This window comes from Protopterus annectens, chromosome 15.part0 (assembly GCF_019279795.1).
Source record: "Protopterus annectens isolate FY-2018-M chromosome 15.part0, PAN1.0, whole genome shotgun sequence".
Taxonomy (NCBI): Eukaryota; Metazoa; Chordata; order Ceratodontiformes; family Protopteridae; genus Protopterus; species Protopterus annectens.
Genome location: NC_056749.1, coordinates 538,660,424 through 538,686,427, shown reverse-complemented (window position 1 = coordinate 538,686,427; position 26,004 = coordinate 538,660,424). Strand labels below are relative to the sequence as shown.

Genomic DNA, 26,004 nt, shown 5'->3' with positions numbered 1-26,004 from the left:
CTTTATGTATCATCTAAAAAATATGTGTGTGTGTGTGTGTGTGTGTGTGTGTGTGTGTGTGTGTGTGTGTGTGTGTGTGTGTGTGTGTATACACACACACACATATATATATATATATATATATATGTGTGTGTGTGTATATATATATATATATATATATATATATATATATATATATAAATATGTACACGTTTATATACACAAACACACGTATCTCATATGTGTTTAAGAATGTTGCCAGATGAGGATTAAAGTGAAAAGCTTATTAGACCTAACATGCAAATAAACTTCTGAAGAAAATTCCTGGACTCAAAGGCTTGCTAAACTTTTTTTTCACTTAAAACTAAAATGTGTGATTCTGCAAATATCTACGGCTTATGTACTAAAAGAAACAAAAATCTCAAATCAGAGAAACTTAAAACTGTTAGCATAAGATTTTTTTTAATCAAGTAAGTATGTCCTAAATAAATATTTTTAAATCCTAATCTGCCATGTGCTATACTAGTAATGTAATAGTATAACAGTGAAAACACTAAATACCTGCATGCGTGTTTCTGTGTACACATGCAGAGGGTCTATATCATATATTCGAAATTCCAAAATGTCGAACACCATATGTTCGAACTTGGAATTTCGAATATTGAAAACATCGAACGCTCAGAATAGCAAATTTTTTCCCAGGGAAAAAATTTGCTGTTTCGAGAAACATACACACAGCACAAGCACACCAAAATAAATAAACCACGCACATACAGTTAACAACACCCAACCCCACACTAAACTACACCTACATTAATAACTATCCTCTTACCTTAACCCGCACCCTAACCCTAAGGTCCGTAACTATCGCACACATACCCTACGAAACTATACACAAACAAAGCAATTAATACACAAACATACAGTTAACAAAACCCAACCCTACACTACACCATACACACATTACTAACTATCCACTTACCTTAACCCGCACCCTAACCCTAAGGTCCGTAACTTTCACACCACAGTGGAGGAAATAGTGAAGCCACTGAACGACCCACCGGAATCTTGCCCTAGGTAAGATTTCGATGTTCCGGGGCTTTGCTATTTTCATCATTCGATGTTGTGGGTTCGATGTTTTAACGTTCGGCATTTTACTTCTTTGAAGTTTTGATATAGACCCCATGCAGAGCTGTGCATAAGACGTGCACCATTATATGTCATAGTGTACACTTAAAAATAATGTATTATTTTCGTAGTGTGATGATACGTGCCTTAATTTAATTCAACTTATATATTTTGTTTTTGGTTGATATATTTTTTTAGAAAGCGTGGATGGTTGGATGGCATGCTATACTTGTAAAGGGGGGCTTCTTACTGGAAGCTGATGTACAGTTCTAATCTTCCTAGCTCTGCCCACTGGTGTGTGATCTTACTCAACAGGTTTAAGGCACATAAGCGATATAAGTTGATAACTGTTAAGTATTTCCTAATTCATATAAACTGCCCTCAATTTCCTGCATGCTAGAGTGCAAACTTGCACAATCTGTGTGGTCACCACATTTTCCACAAATTTCCTAAGTTGGAATAAACAAATTCCCACCAGCAGTAAACATATATTGCAATAACTAGTATTCAGCATTCAGAATGAGTATTTAAATAGCTATTCAAGATAGGTACTAACATGTCTCAACTGTTGAAGTTAGCAGCAGCACTATGTTTTCAGCAACTGTGGTCGCACTGAATATTCCCATGAATGAAACCATCACTCTGAAACTCTGCCAACAAAATAAGATCTGCACAGTGCAGATTCATAACATCACTATGCCTAGTACAGTGTTGTTGTGAGTCACTCAAAGCAAGGGAAAAAGGAGGCAGGTGAGAAACGACCTTCAAGAAAGACAGATAATCTGACTCCTTTCTGCTGGCGGTGTATGGCAATAACTTTAGTTATCATTTTATTACCTCTGTTTGAATGTTTCATTTAAAAATCAAAATGTAAGGAGGCAATCCAAGAGGAGAAATTGATCCTTCCATTCCAACAATTTTTCCTAATGGTCTCAGAAATGGAAGCCTACCACTCAACTGCACCTAAAAAATAAGAGACCCTTGGCAGTGTAGAGGGATAGCTGAATGTTATCACTGATAAAATCCTCATATAGGAAACAAAATACTGCAGGAAAAGGTCAAAATGGCAGAACTAAAAAAAATGTTACAACTGACACACAAGGAAGCTGGACAATCTCAAACACAAAGGAGTGCACATTAGAGTATTTGGTATGACAGAAGCAATACCAGATAAAGAGCTGTCTGTCTTCTTTGAGAAATCGTTCATAGATGTCCTGCATTTGCCAGTACATTTGAAACATGCAATACAACAGTTTCAATGAACAGGGTCAAGAACTCCTAGTAACTCAGAACAGGCCAGGCATGTCTGGATCACAGTGCTGTCTGCAAGTAATAGAGATTAGGTAATCAACAACAGTTGCAGAAATGGAGGAGTGCCAAGAGGCTGTTACCAACAAGTTTTGACAGCAGCTTACTTCAAAGCGCTGAATGTTCTGTGATAACATTGGACTAGTGGAGGATGAAGGCTAATCTACCCAGCTACATTAGATTTACGGTAAATAAGGGGAAGATTCTATTAACTTCTACAGCAGAAGCACAGAGTTTCACTCTCAAATGTCAGACACAACAGCACTCCTTATCCATTGCAACACAACTTAGAAGAAAACCTGTCAAAAAAGAGAAGGAGTGGGGAGGCAGTGGGACACAAGTGATAGAAACTGCAAAACTTACTCTTACCAGTGCTTAAAAGACAGTAGTAAACCAGCTTCTCAGTCTCATTCTCAGCAGGTAGAAGAAGGAGCAGTAATCCAAGAATAAAATAATGCTACCCAGTTTAACACATCAGACATCGATTACCAGGAATAACCAGTCCTAGAAAACCTAGGAAGGGGATCATTCCTGGCAGTCATAAGGGATTCAAACAGCTGCAAGACTGTAGGAAATGCAAAATTTCTACCACAAAAGAATATATAACAGACAGTCCTCAGTGAAGCTCAGTCAAGCAAGCAGGACCTAGTCATTGATTTTCTTTGGAAACTTAGACTCAAAAGGACCTGCAATGTTTGTATATTTCTTCTGAGAAACTATCTTTAATAAGGTCCCAAAAAAGTTGTCAACTAACTGAATGTGTATGTTTGATTCTGTCAGAGATATACTGCAGCTTCCTGAAAGATGTTTTTAGGGGGTCGAAAGCCTCATAATATTAATAAGAGGACAGTAATTGAGAACTCTGACTTTCACCAGTGCTTTTGCACAGCTGTCAGATTGTTACAGTGATAGCATAGTTTGATGGCTGTTGTTGTAGCATTCTGATCATTTCTAAATAAAGAAGGAGCATTATATTACACTGCTTATCCTGATTATGTTTATAAAATCTTGCACCAGTTAAAGTGCAGTCCATCCATCCATCCATCTATCCACCCACAACCCCCATTCCCATTTTTGCACATTTCAACAGTGACAATCATTTAGAGCCAGGTTTTACACTGCCAGGTGGCTAACCCTGCAGCAGTAGTTTTTACTCACCACACTTGCACATACACTCACATCTATGGCCAGTTTAGAGCATCCATTCTACCTACTGCATGTCTTTGGAATGTGGGAGGAAACCCATGCAAACACAGTGAGGATATGCAGACTCCGAACAGGAGACACCCCAGTCAAGAATCTAACCGGGGAAGCTCTTGCTATGAGGTGACAATGTTATCCACTGTGACACTTTGTGTCGTCTCAGATATAAAATGCCTCAGTGAAAGACAAACAGAAAAATGTCATGTTTTTGGTGTATGTAGTAGTGTATAGATAATTTTGCAAGAAACATCACCTCAGATATAAAACAAACAAAATGTAAGAACAGCACTACACAGTCACCACTCAAGGGCTGTGTGATTCAGCAAGACCTAAACAGGTAATCACATACAGTATAAGGAAACCATCCCCAAAGAATTACTTCCTTCTCTGAGTCATTAGACCCAAACAGATGCCAGGGCTTTAAGACTGGCCCTGTTGAGAAAATACATGGACAACAACAAGATAAACCATTCACGCTAAATTTCCTACCTGTAGGCCTGTTTGGCTTGCTGTTATTTCAGCAGTTGTGATAACATAATAACTACTCAATAAATCACCTAAAGTATATGCGCCTAAGTGCTCAGTTTTCCCCAAAAAGTAAGCTACTACACATATAGTACATACACATATAAATATATGGATCTACTTTGAAAGATCGAACTCCTATAATCACGAATGTTAAATTACCGAGATGTTATCCAGAATGTTCATTTTACTGAAAGCTTTAAAACACCAAGTGTTATAATATCAAGGACTAACAAGTAAATGACTTCAGATATATACGTATATATCTTTAAGTCTTTGTATTTGATACCTATTCAAAATATGGCAAATGTTATGTATCACTCTCCAGGAAGTAACTGTGATCTCCACTGAGCAGCAGTAGATTAGCTACACCCCCTGCAAATTAAATATGCCAACTCTGAGATCGCACTACAGTGAGGAAATGGGCAAATTTCCCATTCTGCTCAGCTGGAGGGGAATATCACTCACACGGGACACGCACACTTCTGCTCCGACTGACCGGGGAGGTACTGTTCTAATACAATGCAAAAAGTAAAACAAGCACCCATATGTGAGGAGTATATTTACCATTTGGAGTCTAGTTTACTAGTAAAAAAATACTGAGTTTGTAAGTAGAAACATCTACAGAAATGTCAAGTTTTAAAAATGTAAAAAATATATTTATTTAACATCTATTTAGTAAACTTTATTCTGAAGTGTATAGAACCTGTATTTCATAAATGAACAATAAACTTTTACTTTAACAACATGTATGCATTATTCGTTTGCTTTAAATACTAAACTATTGCAGGGAGAGATACATAAAGTTTGCATATTAAATTTTGATATTATGAATGTCAATGTTTTAAATTTCAGTAAAATAATCATATGAGATTATTGTATCAGTAATTTAACATTTGCGATTATAGGAGATTAATCTTTTAAAGTAGACACACACACACACAGACACACACACACATATATATATATATATATATATATATATATATATATATATATATGTGTGTGTGTGTGTGTACAGTAGATATAAAAAGTCTACACACCCCTGTTAAAAATGCCAGGTTTTTGTGATATAAAAAAATGAGACCACAATAAATCATTTCAAAATGTTTCCCACCTTTAAGGTGACCTATAAAATGTACAATTCAATTGAAAAACAAACAAATCTGTTATGGGGAAAAATATAAAAAATAAAAAATGTACAATAAGCTGGTTGCATAAGTTTGCACACCCTTAAACTAATACTTTGTTGAAGCACCTTTTGATTTAATTACAACATTCAGTCTTCTTGGGTACACACCTGCCATCAATTAAAGAGAGACTGATTAAACCCAAATAAAGTTCAGCTGTCCTAGTAGGATTTTCCTGACATTTACTCAGTCGCCTGCTACAGCAAAAGCCATGGTTCACAGAGAGCTTACAAAGCATCAAAGGGATCTCATTGTTGAAAGGTATCAGTCAGGAGAAGGGTACAAAAACATTTCCACAGCGTTGGATATATCATGGAACACAGTGAAGACAGTCATCAAAAAGTGGAGAAAATATGGGACAACAGTGACGTTGCAAAGAACTGGGCGTCCCTCCAAAATTGATGAAAAGGCAAGATAAAAACTGATTAGGGAGACTGCCAAGAGACCTACAGCAACACTGAAGGAGCTGCAAGAATTTCTGGCGAGTACTGGTTCTGTACTACATGTGACAACAATCTCCCATATTCTCCATATGTCTGGGCTATGGGGTAGGATTGCAAGATGGAAGCCTTTTCTTACACAGAGAAACATCCATGCCCAACTAAAATTTGCAAAACAATACAGCAAGTCTCCCAAAAGCATATTGGAAAATTTGTTATTGCCTGATGAGACCAAAGTTGAACTTTTTTGGACAGAATTCCAAAAGGTACACTTGGCGCAAAAACAACACTTCGCATCACCAAAAGAACACCATCCCCATGTGAAGCATGGTGGTAGCAGTATCATGCTTTGAGGTTGCTTTTCTTCAACTGGAACTGGGGCTTTAGTCAAGGTGGAGGGAATTATGAATAATTCAAAATACCACTCACTTTTGGCCCAAAACCTTCAGGCGAAGAGGAATTTCATCTTTCAACATGACAGTGACCCCAAGCATGCATGTAAATCAACAAAAGAAACAACCAGAAGAAAATTAAAGGTTTGAAATGGCCCAGCCAGAGCCCAGACCTAAATCCAATAGAAAATCTGTGGGGTGACCTGAAGAGGGCTGTGCACAAGAGATGCCCTCACAATCTGACAGATTTGGAGCACTTTTGCGAGGAAGAGAGGGAAAATATTGCCAAGTCAAGATGTGCCATGCTGATCCTACCCAAGAAAACTGAATGCTTTAATTAAATCAAAAGGTGCTTCAACAAAGTATTAGTTTAAGGATGTGCTCACTTATGCAACCAGCCTATTTTACGTTTTTTATTTTTTAGATTTTTTTCCCCTAACAGATTTTGTTTTTCAATTGAATTATGAATGAATACAGGTTACAGGTCACACTAAAGGTAGTAAAAGTTTTTAAATGGTTTATTGTGGTCTCATTTTTTATATCACAAAAGCCTGGCATTTTAACAGGAGTGTGTACACTTTTTATATCCACTATATATATATATATATATATATATATATATATATATATATATATATATATATATATATATAGTTCCCCTTCAGAAGGCCGAATGGCTGAAATCTCGAAATGCATATGGCCGAAGCCATATGCTCAAATTTCAGAAGCTTGACCTTCTGAAAGGGAAGTAAAAAAAAAAAACAAAACGCAAGCCCCCCTGCACCCCCCACATCCCTCACTACTTATTTATTCCAACTCCAAGATCGCACTACAGCGCAGAAAAGGAAATCTCCCGTTCTGCGCTGTATGCCGATCCCCATTCAGAAGGTCGAGCTTCTGAAATTTCAAGCATATGGTCTTGACCATATGCATTTTGAGATTTCAGCCATTCGACCTACTGAAGGGGAACCATATATATATATATATATATATATATATATATATATATATATATATATATATATATATATATATGGGTCTACCTGATAACACCGACACGCCAAAACACCGACAACGAAATAACCGACATGACAAAACCGAAAAAACAAAGAAAGTTCAAAAACACGAAACTTCACATGTCCAACAAACCACAATCCCAACAATCAACAAAACAAATACCTTTTCTGAAAAACACACACACAACACAAGCACACCAAAAACCTTACAAACCTACACTAAACCTTACATACACAACTATCTATGCACTAACCTTAACCCAAACCCTAACCCTAAGGTCCGTCACTATCGCACACTTATCTTACCTGCACCCTAACCCTAACTCACTTAATCCGCACCTAACCCTTAACTCTGTCACTATTGCACACTTACCTTACCCGCACCTTAACTCACTTAACCCTCCCCTAAACCTAAAGTCCGTCACTATTGCACACTTACATGACCCACACCCTACCCTAACATCCGTCACTATCACACACTTACCTTACCCACTCCCTGACCCTAACGTCCATCCCTATCGCACACTTACCTTTACATGTCGGTGTTCTCAGCGTCGGGATCCTCAATTGTCGGTCTTCTCCGTTGTCGATCTTCTGGTGTCGGTGTTCTCGTCGTCGGCGTTTAGAGATTTTGGCGTTTTCAGGTAGACCTAGATATATATATATATATATATATATATATATATATATATATATATATATATATATATATATATATATATATATATACATACACACACACACACACACACACACACACACACACACACACACACACACACACACACATATAAATATGGATCTACTTATCTACTTTGCATTACCGAAAGTCCATAATGCCAAAGACAAATTCACCGAGACAAGAATAATGAAACTAAAAATGCTGAACCGAGCTCATTTACATGTGCCCTAAGACACAGAACAGCATAACAGGGATGGAGGTACCATCAGGCACACTCTAAAGTACCATAATATCTAAGGGAGATGGGAGAAACCACAGGACACCAAAAAATGGGGGGAATGACAGGAGGGTAGATAGAGAAGCAACAGGTGCAGTGACTGTGGTGTGTTTGCATTTGTATGTGTGTTCATGTTGGTGTACTAATTTGTGTGTGTGGGATGGAGGGTGGGGAATGCCACTGTCTTCTCGAGTGGCAGGTTACTAGGATGATGTAAACATTGGTAGAAATGCTATTCAAGAAACATGCTAATTAGCTAATAATGAGGTCTTAACTTAACATGGGTAGTATATTCCTGAATTGCAGATGGACACATCATGCTGGAAAAGTCTTTCTAGCATGAGCTTTATGGCTTCTGATAGCAACATTAATCAAATGCTGGGCAAGTCTAGCTTCCAAAAGTGCTGTGGCAATATAAGTCTATAATGTATAATTTCCAAGATTTGACAATTTGTCAGGGAAACTTTAGATAAAAATATTGTTCTTGGTTTTTGTACCTTATAATATATTGTAGTGTTGATGTAAGGATTGTAAGTGCACTGAATATTATCACTGAAAACATTGTTGTTTGTTCATTTTTAATAGCTTTTATTATTCACAAAATGTATTTGTTTGTGTTATGTTTTTTAACTTGATTTTCCAGAAAATGTTCTGGAAGGTAAGGATGTGGTAGACTGCTAGATGTATGACATTTTACAGTTCAGTGGTGCTAACATTTAACATAACTGAACTGAAATGGAAGATTATAAGAATTATAATGTTTATATATATATATATATATATATATATATATATATAGGTGATGCACTGTATTTGTCGGACTATCAGCCCACTTCATTAATGAATCAAGATGTAAAAATATCAGCAAAGATTTTATCTTAACATCTGGAAGATATCCTGTCAGAATGTGTGCTTCTGGGAGAAAGAGTAGTTACGAGTCAGACATACAGCAGATAATGACAAGTGCTCACATTTTTCATGTAACAGTACAGCAATAAAAGTCTGTATGCCGTCATACTATTCTTTGACAATAAAAAGTATTTTGATTCCGTAGTGTGGTGTTGTTTTTTTGATGTGTTATGCAGGAGAGAGAGAGGGAGAGAGATTTAGATAAAGGTTTCATACAATGGATTCTTTAGGGTGATTGTTAATGGGGTTCTATCATCAAAGGGAATAACAGCAAGGGGGAACACAACAGGGTTGTACATTCCCCTAATTTTGGTTTTCGAAGAACTACCAGTGGCAGCTGGGTCTCTGTTCTGAAGTTTAGAAGATCAAGATGCAGGTAGAGGAATTTTCATAAGATCTGCTGATGATTGGTCTTTTTTGGTGACAATATATATAATTTGTACTATCAGTTTTACAAGTCTTTAATGAATTTGGAGAATATTCACATCAGAGTTACAAAGAAATGCAAGCAGTGATGGAGAGGTTGGACACAGGGGAAGGAATAGATCTCTGTTCTCCCATAAAGGAATTCAAGTTTCCCAAATATTTAGGATAAAAATTAGATGCAATATTATAATTAATGATTACTTGCAACCTCAGTAAACCATCTGAGAAGCTGAAGAATATGTTAGCAGACCCCAAGTGTAAACTGTTTCATTCTGACTGGGATAGTAGAAGCATTTAAGGTGAAGGCCTGCCCCCACCTCACATGATCATCAAGAGTTTCAGGCTATTCGAAATCTTATGAAAAGTGTTGCTCTGGGGGCATGCTTAGAAGGGTGGCTAGGAAAATGTCATTACTTATCTATCTTGCAAGGAGGTTGGGGACTACGACACCTACCCACTTACTTCAATTTGTGACAAGATTTGTAACAAGTACATTAGAGTCACCAGTGAAGAAAACCAGATCTGCTCATTACTAGGCAAAGGCCTGACGTGTAATGAATGCATACCATTTGAATGGACCAGGAACTGGGAGAAAGCCTTAATGGCTCTGGGTGATAGGAAATGGAAGTGAGGTCCCACATCAGGTATACGGAGACATCCACTGGCCCAGTAAGTATAATGCATTGGAAGCAATTAATTGATAGGAGAGATATGACAAATTGAATAGATCCAAAAGTGTACCCATTCTGTAGATTAGTACAAGCGTATTGCTTGCCAGTGGTTTATGCACCGACTGTCAATCACTTTCAGAGATATTCATCAGGGATCAGTTATCAAAGCTAACCTATTATCATGGGGAAAGTGAGGGTCTATTAAAAGAAACAAGAGTAAAACTATATATTGGGAGTTATGAAGCAATAAATGCAGAGCACTAAGGAATAAACTGAAAACCAGAAGGACCAAAATGAAGATGTGGAAATAACACACATGGACTGTCAACAGGCCTAGAATAGAACAGATAATATTAGGAAATGGTGCAAACGTTGGGATCAACAAATGAGAGTAATCCACAGGTGGTATTTAATACCTGATAGGTTAACCCGGAGTGGGTGGAAAAAGTTGATACCTGTTTGAAGTGTGGGGGAGCCAAACAGGGCTCTTAAATATGTTTTGGTTCTAACTTACAGCAAGGACAGGTAGAATAAAGGCACTGTTATTATGGGATAAACTATTCAGAACTGGCATCTTTCCTTCATGGAAATCTTGTTATTTTGGAATAGATGAAAATGTGTGGAAATGGGGGAAGACAGGTCTGTAAATCAGAATGATTTCTGATCACAAAAACTGCTATTGCAAAATATTGGAAAACATCAATTAATACTCCCAGTGGTGCATTAAATAAAGACTGTATCAGATTTTTAGGAAGAATCTTATTTTCTCTCAAAGGTGATGGAAGAAGGGATTCCATCCCTTTGGAGTGGAACTTAGTATTCCTGTTGTTTGGAATGTCTCTGTGTAACTGACATTACACAATATTAATAATTAATGAAGACATCTCTGATATACAGTGGAGTACACTGAATCTTAGGTAGCCTTGCATCACTGAACCTTGTGTGTGTGTGTGTGTGTGTGTGTTTATACATATAGTTAATTAATGCTTTGCTGCTCCATTGTCATTGCTGTACAAAAACAATACTTTCCGTTGTTTCAAAGGGGGGGGGGGGGGGGGGGGTAACTTGTTCAGTCTTAAAAAATAATATAAACACAAATGTCAGAGAAAAACAAAAAAAAAACATTTCAGGCACAAACAGAAGTATAATATGTTTTTCCTGCATATGGCACATATACAATACTGTGTCTACTTAAAGCGTTGATAGTTATCCGCGATGTAGCCACCGGTGATTGCTGGCTCTGACCCTTCCCACATGAAGCCATATTTTGTACAACGGTATACTTTTGTTTCCGAACCTCTTCATTTTAAGCTGTCTCCCAAACGTTCCAGTAAAGCATATCTTATGTCTGTTTTGCCGTTCATTATTATGCTTTCATGAAGGGCATCTATAACAGGAAAGGACGGTAAACCTATTTGTGCGCCTCTCTTATTTTAAGATATTACCGTCTAAGAGAAAAGAAATATCAAGCCTTCCTTTAAAAACAAATAAACACTTTTGTCGTCTAGTGTGGAGTGCTATTTGTGGGATAGGTCCTGAAAGCCTGATCCCAATCTGACCGTGTATTTTACTGCCAAATAATCTCATAGTGGGCATTTCAAACGGCATTCGTAAATTTACCGTATTGGCCCAGAGCACTGCAGCTATCACTCTTCTTGGGGTATCCCAATCCCCCATCTCTCTCTTTTTCTCAAACACATACATGCATACACACACATTTACCTAGGTCAAAGTCTGCAATGGTGCAATGAAGTGAAATACACCAGAAGTGAAGAATATTATACATTTAAATGTCAAAGTATATTCATCTCAAAGATATGAAACTTTTTAATTTAGGCTGTTTAAAATCATGCTTATTACGGCGACTCAGTGACATTTGAGCTAAAAGACAATTGCACGCGTGTGCTTTCCTTGCCCTTCTTACCCAGAGCAGGGAATGCCAGCTTCCCCTAGTCTCACTTACCCCTAGAGTCCGGCAGGGTGAGCCCGCCTGTGCGCTGCTGCTGAGTCAGGGAGGGTTGCATTCCGACCAGTCCTCCGCTCTTATGAGCCCTGCACCCAGCTGAGTCCCTCATGGAGCCTCCCGTCCAGCTGAGATATCTGATCCGGGTGCCCAGCTGTTGCAGCTGCAATTGCCTGTGTCCCCCCGCCCGTGGCTGGAAAGCTCAGCACCCCTGAGCCGACCATCCTGCCACATCAAACGCCTGCACCACTGCTGGCTGCCCAGACATACGTTGTGGTGCGCATGCGTGGGCTTGTACCAGCAACCCAACCATCCTGAGACAGAATTGTCCTTAGACTGATGGGCATTTACTGGGCATATACGTCAGTCATGAGATTACAGTCCCTAGTTGTCTTATACTGCAAAACCAATATACGTTTCACAGTGCATTAGTAGTATCTGCAGCTAAACTGTGCGCTCTTGGCTTGCTTTATATTTACTTCACGCATCTTTGATTATGCTTGAAACTGAAAAGAAACAGCTATAATAGCTCATCTAATTTCTAATGCCTGGTTGGAACTGCGTGGTTTATGACCTTTACAGCATTATCACATCCAGAAGCACGTAAACAACCAAACAGCATGATGTTATTCTAGGGGCAGTTTTCCCATGGGTTCTCAAAGAACCGACATGCACTGCCACCCACCGATGAATTTAGACGGTATCCCATGAATTTGCTATCAGCACCTCTTTTGGAAATACTGCAGAAACATGATTAAAAAGGATACGAGGACATCAAAAAATTAAGGAATTATTGCATCTGTCTCTTTACAATAATGTTTATGCTGACTTTCTCAAAATATGGCCACCGAGTTCAAGATTAAAAAGAAAAAGCTTGGAAGCACGTGTTTAGGAGTTAGGAGGTTGCTGGGGATTATTATAGCAATAACCCACGCCTGGGTGTGGGTAATGCTAAATTTACCCACGGTTGGCGTGGTTTGGTCCCGAGGGCGAAGCCCGAGGGACCAAACAAAGCCAACCGTGGGTAAATTTAGCATTACCCACACCCAGGCGTGGGTTATTGCTATTATACCATGACATTATTTAAGAAAAGAAACTGTTACTTTTCTTAAATAATGGCATAGTATAATGCCTGTTTACTGCCCTTCCGCAGATGTCTGGCATCCGCGGCAGTTCTGATGTACTGCGCGCCTGCGCAGTACATCAGAGCTGTGGGCAAAAGCAACGGAGAAAGCAAGATCTCCGTTGCTTTTTTATAGTGTCTCGCTATGTTAAATGAGTTTAACATAGCGAGACAGTTTTAAAATAAGCAACGGACATCTCCGTTGCTTATTTTAACTGTCTCGCTATGTTAAACTCATTTAACATAGCGAGACACTAAAAAAAAGCAACGGAGATCTTGCTTTCTCCGTTGCTTTTTTTTTAAACACTGCCTCGCTATGTTAAATGGGTTTAACATAGCGAGACAGTGTTTAAAAAAAACGAGTTATACTAATGGAAAAAAGTCCGGGCGACCGGACCTTTTTCCATTAGTATAACTCGATTTACAACGGGCACGCTGGCCAATCAGCGTGCACGTTTTGGGGGGGGATCATGGTATAATACAGATTATTACAGATGTCTCGGTTATAACTCCCGGTTACACTGTTAGACGACAAGCAGGTGGCATTTATAAATGGCTTGTTACTTGAGTAATGAATATTTTACGTGTATGTGTATTTCTGTTGTGACGAAAGTCCCCTGCCCTGTAGAGTATATGATGTATATCCTTAAGTAGGTGTAATAAGTACTGTCATACCCCATGTTATACAGACATTTTTATAGCGGGCATGCAACTGAAGGCTGTGGTCAGCCACGTTATTGGCTAACGGTAACTGGATCTTGCAGATGCGGTAGTAATATTTGCTATTGGTATGTTACCTCCTAGTACTCTCTACAATATAATAATAATACTGCTTTTAAACTGGGCAAAGGTGAAACGGATCAATTGATTCTGGGGTCTAATCATTTCCCTAAAAGATTACAGTTTTCAAGAGTGTATTAACAGTAGTCTAGAGTACAAGGTATAGAAGTTCACATTGTTTTAGATCTTGCCCATTATCACACATACCTGACATAGCTCAACTCTAACATCAGTGATATACAGCATAGGCAACATATCTGCAAGTAAGATGAGATAACAGCAAATACCTGGCAGTTTATGCATAAAAAGCATTCAGCTAGAAATTGTTTAAGCCCCATTCAGGGTTTAACATAGTGAACAATGTTAATCACACCTCAAATTAAAAAGAGGTTAAATAAGATGACTAGAAAACTGGTTATAAAGTAGGCTGTATCCTTTCTTCATCCTCTTTCTTTGTCACATAAACTAACATTTTTATTACATTTGTATTTTGGCTATTGCACTATGTTGCTTTTAGTCTCATTCAGGATGTCTTTCTTTGAATTAAATTAATACATAAACAAACATTTTAATTGCAAATAAAAACTGCCCATGTAGCCTGTTTAATTTTCTACCTGTTTGATAAAGTGCAGATACTTCTTAACTATCAATTTGTTTTACTATCCCATATGTTATTTCTGTCTGATGCATTCCTGAATGTTACTGTTTCTGCACCCCATGCACTCACATGTCACTATTTCTGATTATATTAGGTCTTTTGGAAAATTAGCCTAATCATCTACTACTGTTTCTGTAGAAAAAAAAAATACATGAAAACATATGCACATAAATAAATAAATAAATAAATTGCTGGAGATCTCCTGAGTTTACTTTATATTTTCAGACTCTGTTCGTTTTCTCGTGCATTATTTTTAAAAAGATGATGCCAGCTTCATCTATGTGTTCCAGGATAATTAAAATCTCTTGTCATGTATCTCTGAATGAGGGTGTGATATATGCATATGTGTTACATATGTGTGTGAGTTATGTATCTAGCTGTCTCCCTCTTTCAAAAAAAAAATATATATCCAGTATATGTATAGGCACACACACGCGCGCACACACACATATATATTTGTGTGTGTGTGTGTGCATGTGTTTGTGTTTACATTTGCCACTGAAATATCATGCAGTGTCTTGGGATAAAAACAATTGATGGCATCAGCAGTTCACATAATTATCCAAACTGAATACTGACTTTTCTTAATGGTACATATTTAGTAGCATGTGCTGCCATGGATCCTGCAGGGGCAGATTGTCCATTAGACCAATTTTCTACACTTTGGTAATGCAATCCCTTGTTGTTTTTGTCATAACAAGTTGTTTGGAGAACACTTGATAAGGTCAAGGTTTTTAATATATATATATATATATATATATATATATATATATATATATTACCATTTATATGTTTTTTTCTGAACTGTGAAATAAATCATTGGGTGAGACTTGATATATTCAGAAGAAGTCCACGTTTTAATGTCATATAAAGCATTTCCTATACTTTTGTTTTAGCTACATAGTTGTTACAGGAGAAAAGATGACATCTCTCTTAACAACAAGCAAGGAAGTAATAATTCATTCATAATACATGCATAAGCCTATTCTATGATCTAAACTAAGATATTTAGAAATGAGACCAAATTAGATGCTTAGCCATATTTAAAAAAAAAGAGTGTGCCCAAGATTCTTGATATATGCCCTCTTTGTTGCCAGGTAAAACTGATTTATGATTTATCACTTCCTTCTTAGTTTTCCTTGTCGCATGTCTGTAGTAGGAACAATATTCATTTTATGCCCATTGCACTATGCATATTCTTAGGAAACAATCTTTGTTCCTTGGTCATCTTGAATCTTGTATCACCTAGATCTGAATTATTTCACAATCCTTAGTGCATCAAAAGAAAATGTCCTTATACAGTACATTCTGTTATGTATTTAAGTGTGTCTGGTATTAGCAGAATCAGCATGTTTCTCCATGTCTTCTAATTGCAGTTAGAAAAGTACATATAAAAAGCTACCAAAAAGAGAGAGATGCACATTATACCACAACATAAATTCTTAATCTCTTTAAGTTTGTCTAACAAACTGCCCATTTGGGCTTTGTCCTTGCAAAGTTAGGTCTGTACAATTTCACACAATATTTCAAACTGTGTTTTAACAGTTGCCTGTAAAAAGGAATAATAACATTTGTTTTTGTATTAATAATATATCTTTATATGCACCCCAATATTACATTAATGTATCTTGCTGCTTTTTCATGTTTGCTTATCTTCAAATCATTGGCTTGTCTTTTCCTCAGGTCCCCTGTCAGTTTAATTGGAGTGGCTGCTTTCCCTCAAATTGTGTAGCTCTTTCCGTTTTTTTTGTTCTGTGTGAAATGCATTATTTGGAACTGCATGACAAAAGTTCATATCATGTGTTCAACATTAAACCATGCATACACTAAGATGTGCAATACAATTGACAGGAAGTACTTAAGAAATAGTTGTTATGTGTGCTGCATGTCTAAGGCTCTTTTCTAGTTCTTTAAACCTCTCCTGTACTACATTTATTATGCTATACAGATTCTTACCACATGTAGCCATACCTACAGTGGTATGGATTAACTCATATTCTCATCCGACCATATCTCAAGACTGATATCTTATTCATTCACTCCTCCCTGTACTAGAGCTACCAGCGTCAAAAACTGAGTCTTAATTAAAGTTGTTTCTTCCACTTTGGAATACGAAACTCTTTCTCTGTGACTCTCCATTGGGTGATTTCAGCATCCTTCATCATCACTTTGTGTGTCTTTGTTGAAAAGTTTCTTTAAAGACTATGTGAAATGCAGCTGCAAATTGCTGCTAATTCCCGGAACTTTCCGCAGCAGAGGTACTAGCATTTGTGTTCTCCTGACTAAGAGCAGCAACACCCCGGAACCTACAAACTCTGCAGAAAGGTGAGGAACCTCTTATGTCAGTCCAGTGGTACCTCAAAGTGGGCAAAGCAACTTAGTCTAATATGCCTTCCAGAAATTATTGCCATACAAGGGCACATCTCTCATTTCTTATTTTCATTTAATAAGTGCTGTTTTGATTGTTTACTATGTACAGTGACTGCTTCTCTTCTGCTTTACAATTAGAAGTAATACTTTCCAAATATTTTTAGTTTATTAGGTTGATTTTTTTTTTTTGCATTTTCAGTATTTCACTTTTATACTGTAAAATAACCGTGAGATTTGATTCACTATACAGTATACAGCATATAAACCACATTCTCAAAGTATGAAATAACAGCTGTCATCACTAATAATAAACTGCTTTTAAGCAAGATTTTATTACAAACTCTGATAATTATATTGCACTGCATTTATTAAATTGGTCAGTATCCTGTACATTTACTATTATATTAAATTAGAGAGAATTCTAGAGGTATACCTTTAGTGAAATCAGAAACAAGAATCCAAGACATATGGCCATTTTAATGCTTTCCAAAACAATAGTTTATTACCCAACAGTCACATTTAACATAATCTCTCAAACAGCCTCAGAATCTGTTTAACATATAGAAGTAATCTGTTGAAATAGTTCAGCTCAGACAAATCAGGTGACTTATATACCAAATGTTGTTTGTTGGTTTCTGTACTTGCTTGTTTGCTAACAGGTAGTGGGCTGGTAAAAAAAGATCCTTTAGAACCAATGCTAGACACAAGTGTAAACCCAGTTAAAAAAAGGAATAACATTTGTCTATATTAAAAATCATATATGATAACAAATTCTTAATAAAATTTGCCTGCAGTAGAAAATATATACAGCAGAAGAAATTCAAACTAGCTCAATACAGCCTTAATATGGACTGTTATTACTGTGTTAAAAATGAAACACACATCTTTAAAACTTATTTGTTAAACTTCCATAACCACAATATACAGTAAGTATATTTTTCGCTGAGACTTTATCAGATCATGAAGTTGAATAAATTAATCCATGTCAAAAAGTAATCCTTAACAGTCATTCAAAAGTCTGCCAATAAAAACTGAGTAAGATCACTATAACAGCTATGCCTTATTTTTTTAAATTGTATATGTCAATAAACAATTTATACTTATAATATCATTCAACTCTGGGTAGCTGTTACTATTTTCTTATATCCTTTTCTAATAGCATATGCATGTTCAAAGACCCTTTCCTTTAATTTTTATGTAGACCCCCCCAGTTAAAAATCACTTATTGCATCATGTTACATATATTACATGTTCAGTATGACAGTTTTAACGTTCTCTGACTGATCCTAAAAGGACTAAACTACTGCTGTTTGCTCCCACACAAAAATCCTCCCCACTTCACTTCACTATTAAATCTAAAAATGGTACAGTTATATCCCCTGATACTAACACTAAACTCTTAGGAGTGACTATCGATCATAACCTCAACTATGATGCTCACATCAATACCACAATAAAATCAGTTAACCGAAAACTTGTCTCTCTCTATAGAATGAAACCCTTCCTTACTCCCAATGCCAGAACTACCATTGCCCACACCCACCTAATCTCAACACTCTTTTATGCCTCTCCTATATATACATACCTATCTAAAAGCAACCTCAACAAGTTGGCAATCTCTTACAACAACATAGCCAGATTTGCTACCAGCTCCCCATTTAGAACCCACCACTGCCTAAATCTTAATCAACTGGGTTGGCTAGAATTGCAAAATCAAATTCTTTTTCACCAACTGATTATTTCCCATAAAATACTGTATTATCTAGGCAATATACCAATTCTCACAAGTCTAATCAGCCCATATAAAAATCTAACAAGCCTACAAACAAACTACTCATAACTACCCAAAAACCGAACAATAAAGGAGGAGAATCCTTTTTCTCTAACACTGTGGGAAAAAGCTGGAACCTACTTCCTAGTGCACTCACATCTCTTTCTTCTACTTCTCTATTTAAAAAGAAACTCAAGTCATACCTTACAACCCATTGGCTATGTCCCTGCACCATCCCCGACCAGAGTATCTCTTACTGTTACCCTAGGCTACTACCACTTATATCTCGCTTCACAGCTACTTTAAGGCCCCTACATTAGACATTCACTTATTGAAACTAGGAACAACTGAACTGGCCTTCTTTCTGCCTTATCTTTAGTCACTACCCTTATACTAATCCTTCCAATTCTATTATTATCTGGCCTGTTCTCCTGTTCCTGTTTATTACTTTCCTGTGGTATTGTCCCACCTTTCTAAATCCTCTCTTTATTTTCTTCTTCTTGCACTCAAAAAAAAAATGGAACACCTGTTATTGTCAAGTATCCTGTAATTGTAGTTTACTGCTCTGTTTTTGTGCATGTCTTTTTATGGAGCTTTTCTCCCCGAGCCTCTACTGAAAATTTACATGTATCCAGTTGGACTAGCCCAGTCAACAAATGTAAAATAAAATAAATAAATAAATAAATCTAATTGCACTGAACATGAGTTTACAGCTGCAGTGAAAATACAACGACAGGTTCCTAATCTTCTATTTGTGATAACTCAGGCATTCTTGAAACATTTATTTCTGCTTTTCTGAATACTGTTGTTATTTCTACTCCTTTTATTAATAAAATGAGATTGAATCCATACCGCTTTATTCACTTTGCTGTTACCTTCTAAAATTTTTCATTTTGAGCAAACACTGAAAGGTATTGCTATAGCCATTTATTTTCCCTAATTTGAAACCATCTTACCACTGTTATGAAAAAAACAAAACTTCTTCCTGTCTACATTAGTTTCTTGAAATGTTTTATCAAAAAATGAAGTCACTCCTAAGATCTTTTAAATAGTTTTTAAAATTACATTGTCTGTAACAAGGTTGAAAAATACACAAGACTGGGATTTGCATGTCTTTTTTGACACATTTAGAAGGCATACTATTAAAACAGAAGTGTTTGCCATCATTTCATTAAAAATCACACACACACACACACACACACACACACACACACACACACACACACACACACACACACTTTTATTTATATATTTATTGACATTTGTTAACCGGGTTAGTCCAGCTGAGCCAGGGGCCCATTTTCAGTGGAGATTTGATAAGAAAAGCTCCAAACAATTTGCAGTCATGCAAAAGATAAGCAAGTACAAAGTAGTCTAATGTTCAAGCACATAAAATAAAGATATAAGATGCAGCTCACAGCATAGTACACTATAATACAATGAAAGTACCATTACAAAAGTATACAACATATAAGAGCTACTCTCAGTAGTTAAACATAAGAGACATAGTATTAGAATAACTTTCATGTTTTTAATACAAGAGGGTTAAAAAATGAAATTACATGTCAGAGAGAAACGTACAAAAAACGAGGTGATAGTTCAAACAGATTAGGAATGGAGTAAGCAAAATAGTTGTCATGCTGGGCTAGACTTTAGTACCTGACTTTTTGCATCTTTCTACCTTAAACAAGTACAGTTCTAAAATTAAGTTCTCTATATTCCTTTATAGTGAACTTTGAAAATGACATAGATTTGTAAACATATCCTCCAAGTCATATCAGTAAAAAGATCACTGCCTTCCCAAATAAAAATGTCTATGAATCATAAAAGAATTTAATATATTTCTCATACTCTGAAATATTAATATAGTATTTTTCCCATTTCAGTAATACCAGGTTAGTAAAACTGGCAGCTTCTGCTGCTCCAGCAGCTATTTCGCTAACCTCTTGATATATTTAAAAAGTTACCAAGTATAATCTCACAATGTAAGCAAACATTATTGATATATTTATCGGTCAAGGTTTGTTTTTGGCTTAATGCCTCTCTAACATCCATCTTTTTGTAGAATTACAGTGTGTAGTGTCTCTGTATAAGTTCCCACTAAAACACTGATAATTTCCACTGACGTTTGATCAAACTTTTTAAATAAAATCTCTTGAATCAAGAATAAAAGATGGAGAGAATGGAACATTCTCAATGCACTACTTAAGCACATTCTTGATATAAGAAGCTATGGGTTCTGTTTTGACCCTTCTTACCCCAGATATAAGTCTAGGGAGTATTAAGATGTTCCTGTGGTGTTTAAGAACACCAAATAAAAATTGGCAGCATAAGCTTCAATACATTGTAAAATTAATCACATTCAGAATTTATAAGATACTATTGTGTTCCGCTGTGGCGACCCCTAACCGGGAAAAGCCGAAAGACACAAACATTGTACCAGTTTATCTAAACCACAATCTATCTATATGCTAGCAATACTTTGCTAAAATTAACCTTTTTAAAAATGTATTCTCATTCAACGGTGCATGCATTTTTATTTCATAGTCAGTAAAGTCTATAACTTTAGGACTACCCTTATCAGATTTCATTACACAGGTGGATTTGTTTTCTGTTAAGCATATCAAATAAATCCTTTCTCCCACTGGCTGGCAAAGTATAAAACTCTCTTTCTGCAGGAGTGTCCACCAGAATATCTTTAAGTTTTCTTCAACAAGCCATCTCAAATGTAAAAATAGTTAGATATAAGGAGGACTGAATACATTTGCACTGAAATAAATGCTTGTTAAAATCATGATGCGTTCTTTTGCCAAAGTTTATTTTACATTAGTACTTACTGTGAGTAATTTGAGGGTGATAATGCTACCTTTAAGATTAGATAATTGACTGGGGATAAAAGTCAGGCCTTTAACACAGCAACTTCATCAGAGTTCAAAATCCTCTTGAGTATTAATTTAATTGCAGTGGTATAGCAATATCTGTTTTAAACAAAGTTTATTACAATTTGAATAACATATACATCCGGATTAAAAAAGATTGTGCAGGTATAGGCAAATCAATATCCAGAAGCAGAACAATTTGGATGGTACTATTATAACGAACACAATGATTCAGATACATTCTGATCCTGATAGCAATAAAACTTTAAACTATTCAAAAATATTGACCATCAGATACATTTTGGAATTAAATGTACAATTCAAATGACTAAACAATACGAGCCATTAAGGTTTTGATAATCAAGTCTTGCATAACCTTTGCCATATTGATGGATATAAAAGAATCACATTTTTAAAAAAGCTAGGGAAAAGTTCCAAGTTATCAAGTCATTGGAAATGAAAGTACTCTTAACTATTCAGAAACATTTTTTGACTATATAAAAGTTCATTAAAGCACACAGAAGAAGAAATCAGAAATAGGGTTTCTGTATTATATTTTGAATTGTATATCTACCAGGCAAACACAGAATTATCCCTGGGGATTTCAACTTAAATTTCCTACACCTGCTATACCTTGACATCTCAGAGCTCCTTAACAGCATCAGACTCCTTTGAATGGTGACTATGCCTACCAGACCTAATTTTAAAAGAAACCACTACTCATTTTTTGACTTCATAATTATGTCCCACCTCAACAATATCTCCAGTATCATAAATCAACCACCCACCTTCAGCGATTACTGTCTTTTAACATTTCACACACAAAATCTAAAAATAAAATATTCCCCTAGAATTATCACCTACTATCAAAAACTCCCCTCAAAATAACAAGAATGAAATCCCATCTTGCAAAACAGACTGGCCCCCAACCTTGCCAATCCTACTACCAACTTATTCTCATAACTTTTACTAGACCTTCAAATCACACACACCCATAATATCTAGGCTATGCAAATAAAACAAGACTGACAGGCTCTCAAAAGAGCTGAAAAATTGTAATGCATTTACATGATGAAGCCTGGAAATTCCAGAAAAATGACTGTACTCTTAAATTGGGAGCATTACATTAAGTTATAAAATATTACTAAACAAACCAAATGCACTCATAAAGCTAAGTAGTTCAAATCTAAACAAATCACCCTCAATCACTCCCCCAAATACATTGCATGTCTACTAGAAGAGATTCCTCTAGACACTCTCTCTAGTCCTGATAACCTCTGCCACTGGTTACTCTACAACTGTAGAGATTTCATTGTCACCCCACTGAAACATATCTACAGCCTTAGCCTCCCAACCAATACCATACCTTTGATCTGGAAATCAACCTTTGTCATCACTGTCCCCAAATAACACAAACCTCCTCAGTTTCCCAGTTCTGTCCCTTCTCCATACTTCCTAACCTTGGTAAAATCCTAGTAAAATCATTTACAATCAACTCACCATTTGCCTTAACAAATACTTCTTACTTACTTGGAAGCAGCATGGGTTTGGACAGGTAAAAGTACTAGGACTGTTCTCTGGACATTCAGAGATGACAACCTCACTAAAGTGAATAAAGGTAACCTAATTGGGGCAATTTTCATAGATCTTACCCAGGCCTTTAAAATTTTTGGCTGACCACTCCATCTAATTATCCCACTCGCAAGATATAGGTATAATCTCTGAATCTACCCATGGTTCAAAGGTTTACTGACCAACCAAATGTTTTAAGTTAAAATTGGGCTTGCCTAATCAGGTACAGCCTACACTCTTTTAGGGTTTCCTCAGTAATCAGTACTTGCACTAATACTATTCTCCATTTTAATAAATAAACTGCACTGACTGTGGTGGTGCTGCGGTAGCGTTGTCGCCTCACAGATAGACGTTGCCCGTTCGATTATCAGTTAGAGCATCTTCTGTGTGGCGACATGCGTGAATGGGCATTCCTTCATTGAAGGTTGTGCATTAGGCCCGGCAAAATCTACTGCCAGTCATTAGCGGACCGGAGTTCTGCTGTGGCGACCCCTAACCGGGAAAAGCCAAAGGACACAACAACAACAACAACAACTGACTCTTGTGAAAAATTATATGACGTCTTCTGTTGGTTTCTTGCTGTTACTTGCATTTACATGCATGCATATTGTGACCAACTAGTCTTATTACTGTATTGTACTAAGTACAATAAATACACAGAGAACTCCTTCAGTTAATACGCTTTCTATTATATTTTCCTTCTGGATCTACAAGCCTGCAACACAGATGCTGTCAGCTCTCTATAGCAAACTCCCAAAGCTTGTTTACTGTTGCATTCATATTTATACCAAAAAGTCTGATATTTTTTCTCACAGTCGGATGTATAACAGTTCTTTCTTTGTATAACAATTTTCCTTTGTTCCCTTGTCCTTGGTTTTCTGTAGTTTGATGATCCATAGAAACTCAGTCTTGCATTATCTGAAACGTGGTGTTCTAGCACTTGATGTTACATCTCTTTACGTCACTGATGTCCTTCCAGCTGCCATCTACGCAGTTATTTTTACAGACTTTGTTTCTCAATAACATACTCCTTTACATGGATGCCAATATCTAAGTTATGCCAGCACACTTACTACTACCTATTTTTCAGCATTTTATACTATTTCTAAATTAACCCTTTATATTTCATATCATTCTTGCAGCTTTTTATTCAAGCTAATAATCATGCTAACAACAGTTTAAATGGAGACAGAACACTATTTTCTTTCATCTTGAGCTAACTCATTTTCATTTTCTCCTTCACATTGATGACATGGTTATCGATCCAGCCCTTCTCATGGCATCATCCAGAATCAACTTCAAGCTGAACTTCTACAACTAAACAGTTGGCTTTGTTTTAAAATAAAACTGCTCCTCAACTCCAAAAAAACAAAAAAAAAGAACAAGCACATGCTGTTTTGTACAAAGAAAAGACTCACCAAACCACTATCTCTCTATATATCAAAGACCTAGACAACAACCTGACTGAATCTACCAAATCAGTTAGATACCTTAGTGTTTGGCTTGACCAGTCCGTCAACTTCCAACTTCACATTCAGAAAGTCAAATCCTAAGTCATCTACCTCCTGTTAGGAGTTCAAAATATATCTCATTTCCTCTTACACAGTGCTAAAGCAACCTTAACCTCATGCAAAAGTATTCTTACACAACTAGAATGTGGCCTGCCCTTTTATCAGTGCCTTTTAAAGCCATTAACCTCTTATAATCATTTACTAATAAAATCTGCCATTCCATCGCTATCTCCTCTCAGCATGAATATGACTGCAACAGCTTGGAAAAGTCAAATTGTCTACCCACACAAAGCAGAGACAACCTCCTTCCTGGCTTCCTTCCTTTCCCTTCTCTTCAAACTATGCTACTCACTGCCCTGACTTAAATATACCAACTTTGAGACTGCACATTACCAGGAAAAAGGGTGGAAGTGGGAAGACCCTTTCTCCAGTATTCAGTGATCCTGCAAAAACACCAGTCTTGCGTTCATTCTTTTCTTAATGCATTCAGTTTGATTAGTTTACCCATTGCAGAATGCATTCCATAAGAATGGCATTTAGGCATATAGACCGTTCCCTCTCTCTGTGTGAGTTTGTGTGTGTGGGCATCTGTCTATATGATCCAGCTCAGTAAATTGAACCAAAAAACAGTGACTGGCAAGACATTGAAAAAATAATAAACCGACATTGGTTTAAAACACACACACACACACACACACACACACACACAGTCTTTACTACTTACATATGTCAGCTCCTAGATCACACAACAGTGTAGAAAAGGAGAATCCCCCTTTCTGCACTGAATGTTGATCTTAAAGCACGTTTGAGAAAAAGATACAAGACAAATGTGTCATTCAAAAAAATGAACTATACCGTATATATAAACTACTACATTACATTATGTACAGATTGTACAGATTTCTTGCATTGGCCAGGAATCGAACTCGGGTCAACTGCTTGGAAGGCAGCTATGCTCACCACTATACCACCAATGCTATTGACACACACCATCAATCTAAAATGGTCACAAATGCAAACCAGACAGTTTGCACTTGTGAACAACACACAGAGAACATTACATAACAATTGTATAATAAAAGACTGCTCTTACAGGCTAACCTACCATAAACCATACATCTCAGCTATATCTCATTAGGAGGAACGCTCCTCATTTTGAGACTTAAATTCTATGTTCCATGTTGTTCCACATTTTAAGGATGTGCCATACATTCATTATTATGAATATTTT

At 36.6% G+C, this 26,004-nt stretch overlaps 1 protein-coding gene and 1 non-coding gene across 5 annotated transcripts in view; both read right to left on the bottom strand.

The window, feature by feature from the left end:
- Positions 1-12,392, bottom strand: part of TMEM255A (transmembrane protein 255A) — a 370,298-nt gene extending 357,906 nt beyond the window's left edge. The window contains exon 1 of one of the 4 annotated variants that reach the window (XM_044057351.1): positions 12,110-12,392. In XM_044057351.1, coding sequence (XP_043913286.1) covers positions 12,110-12,221 — 112 coding nt within the window. In that variant the 5' untranslated portion in view covers positions 12,222-12,392. The remainder of the gene's footprint in view (positions 1-12,109) is intronic. The other 3 variants (XM_044057350.1, XM_044057348.1, XM_044057349.1) reach the window with 3 other exon arrangements.
- A 13,286-nt stretch (positions 12,393-25,678) lies between these two features.
- On the bottom strand, positions 25,679-25,750 carry TRNAG-UCC. The gene has a single exon. It is a non-coding gene; the product is annotated as a tRNA-Gly (tRNA).
- Between the last annotated feature and the right edge of the window lie 254 nt (positions 25,751-26,004).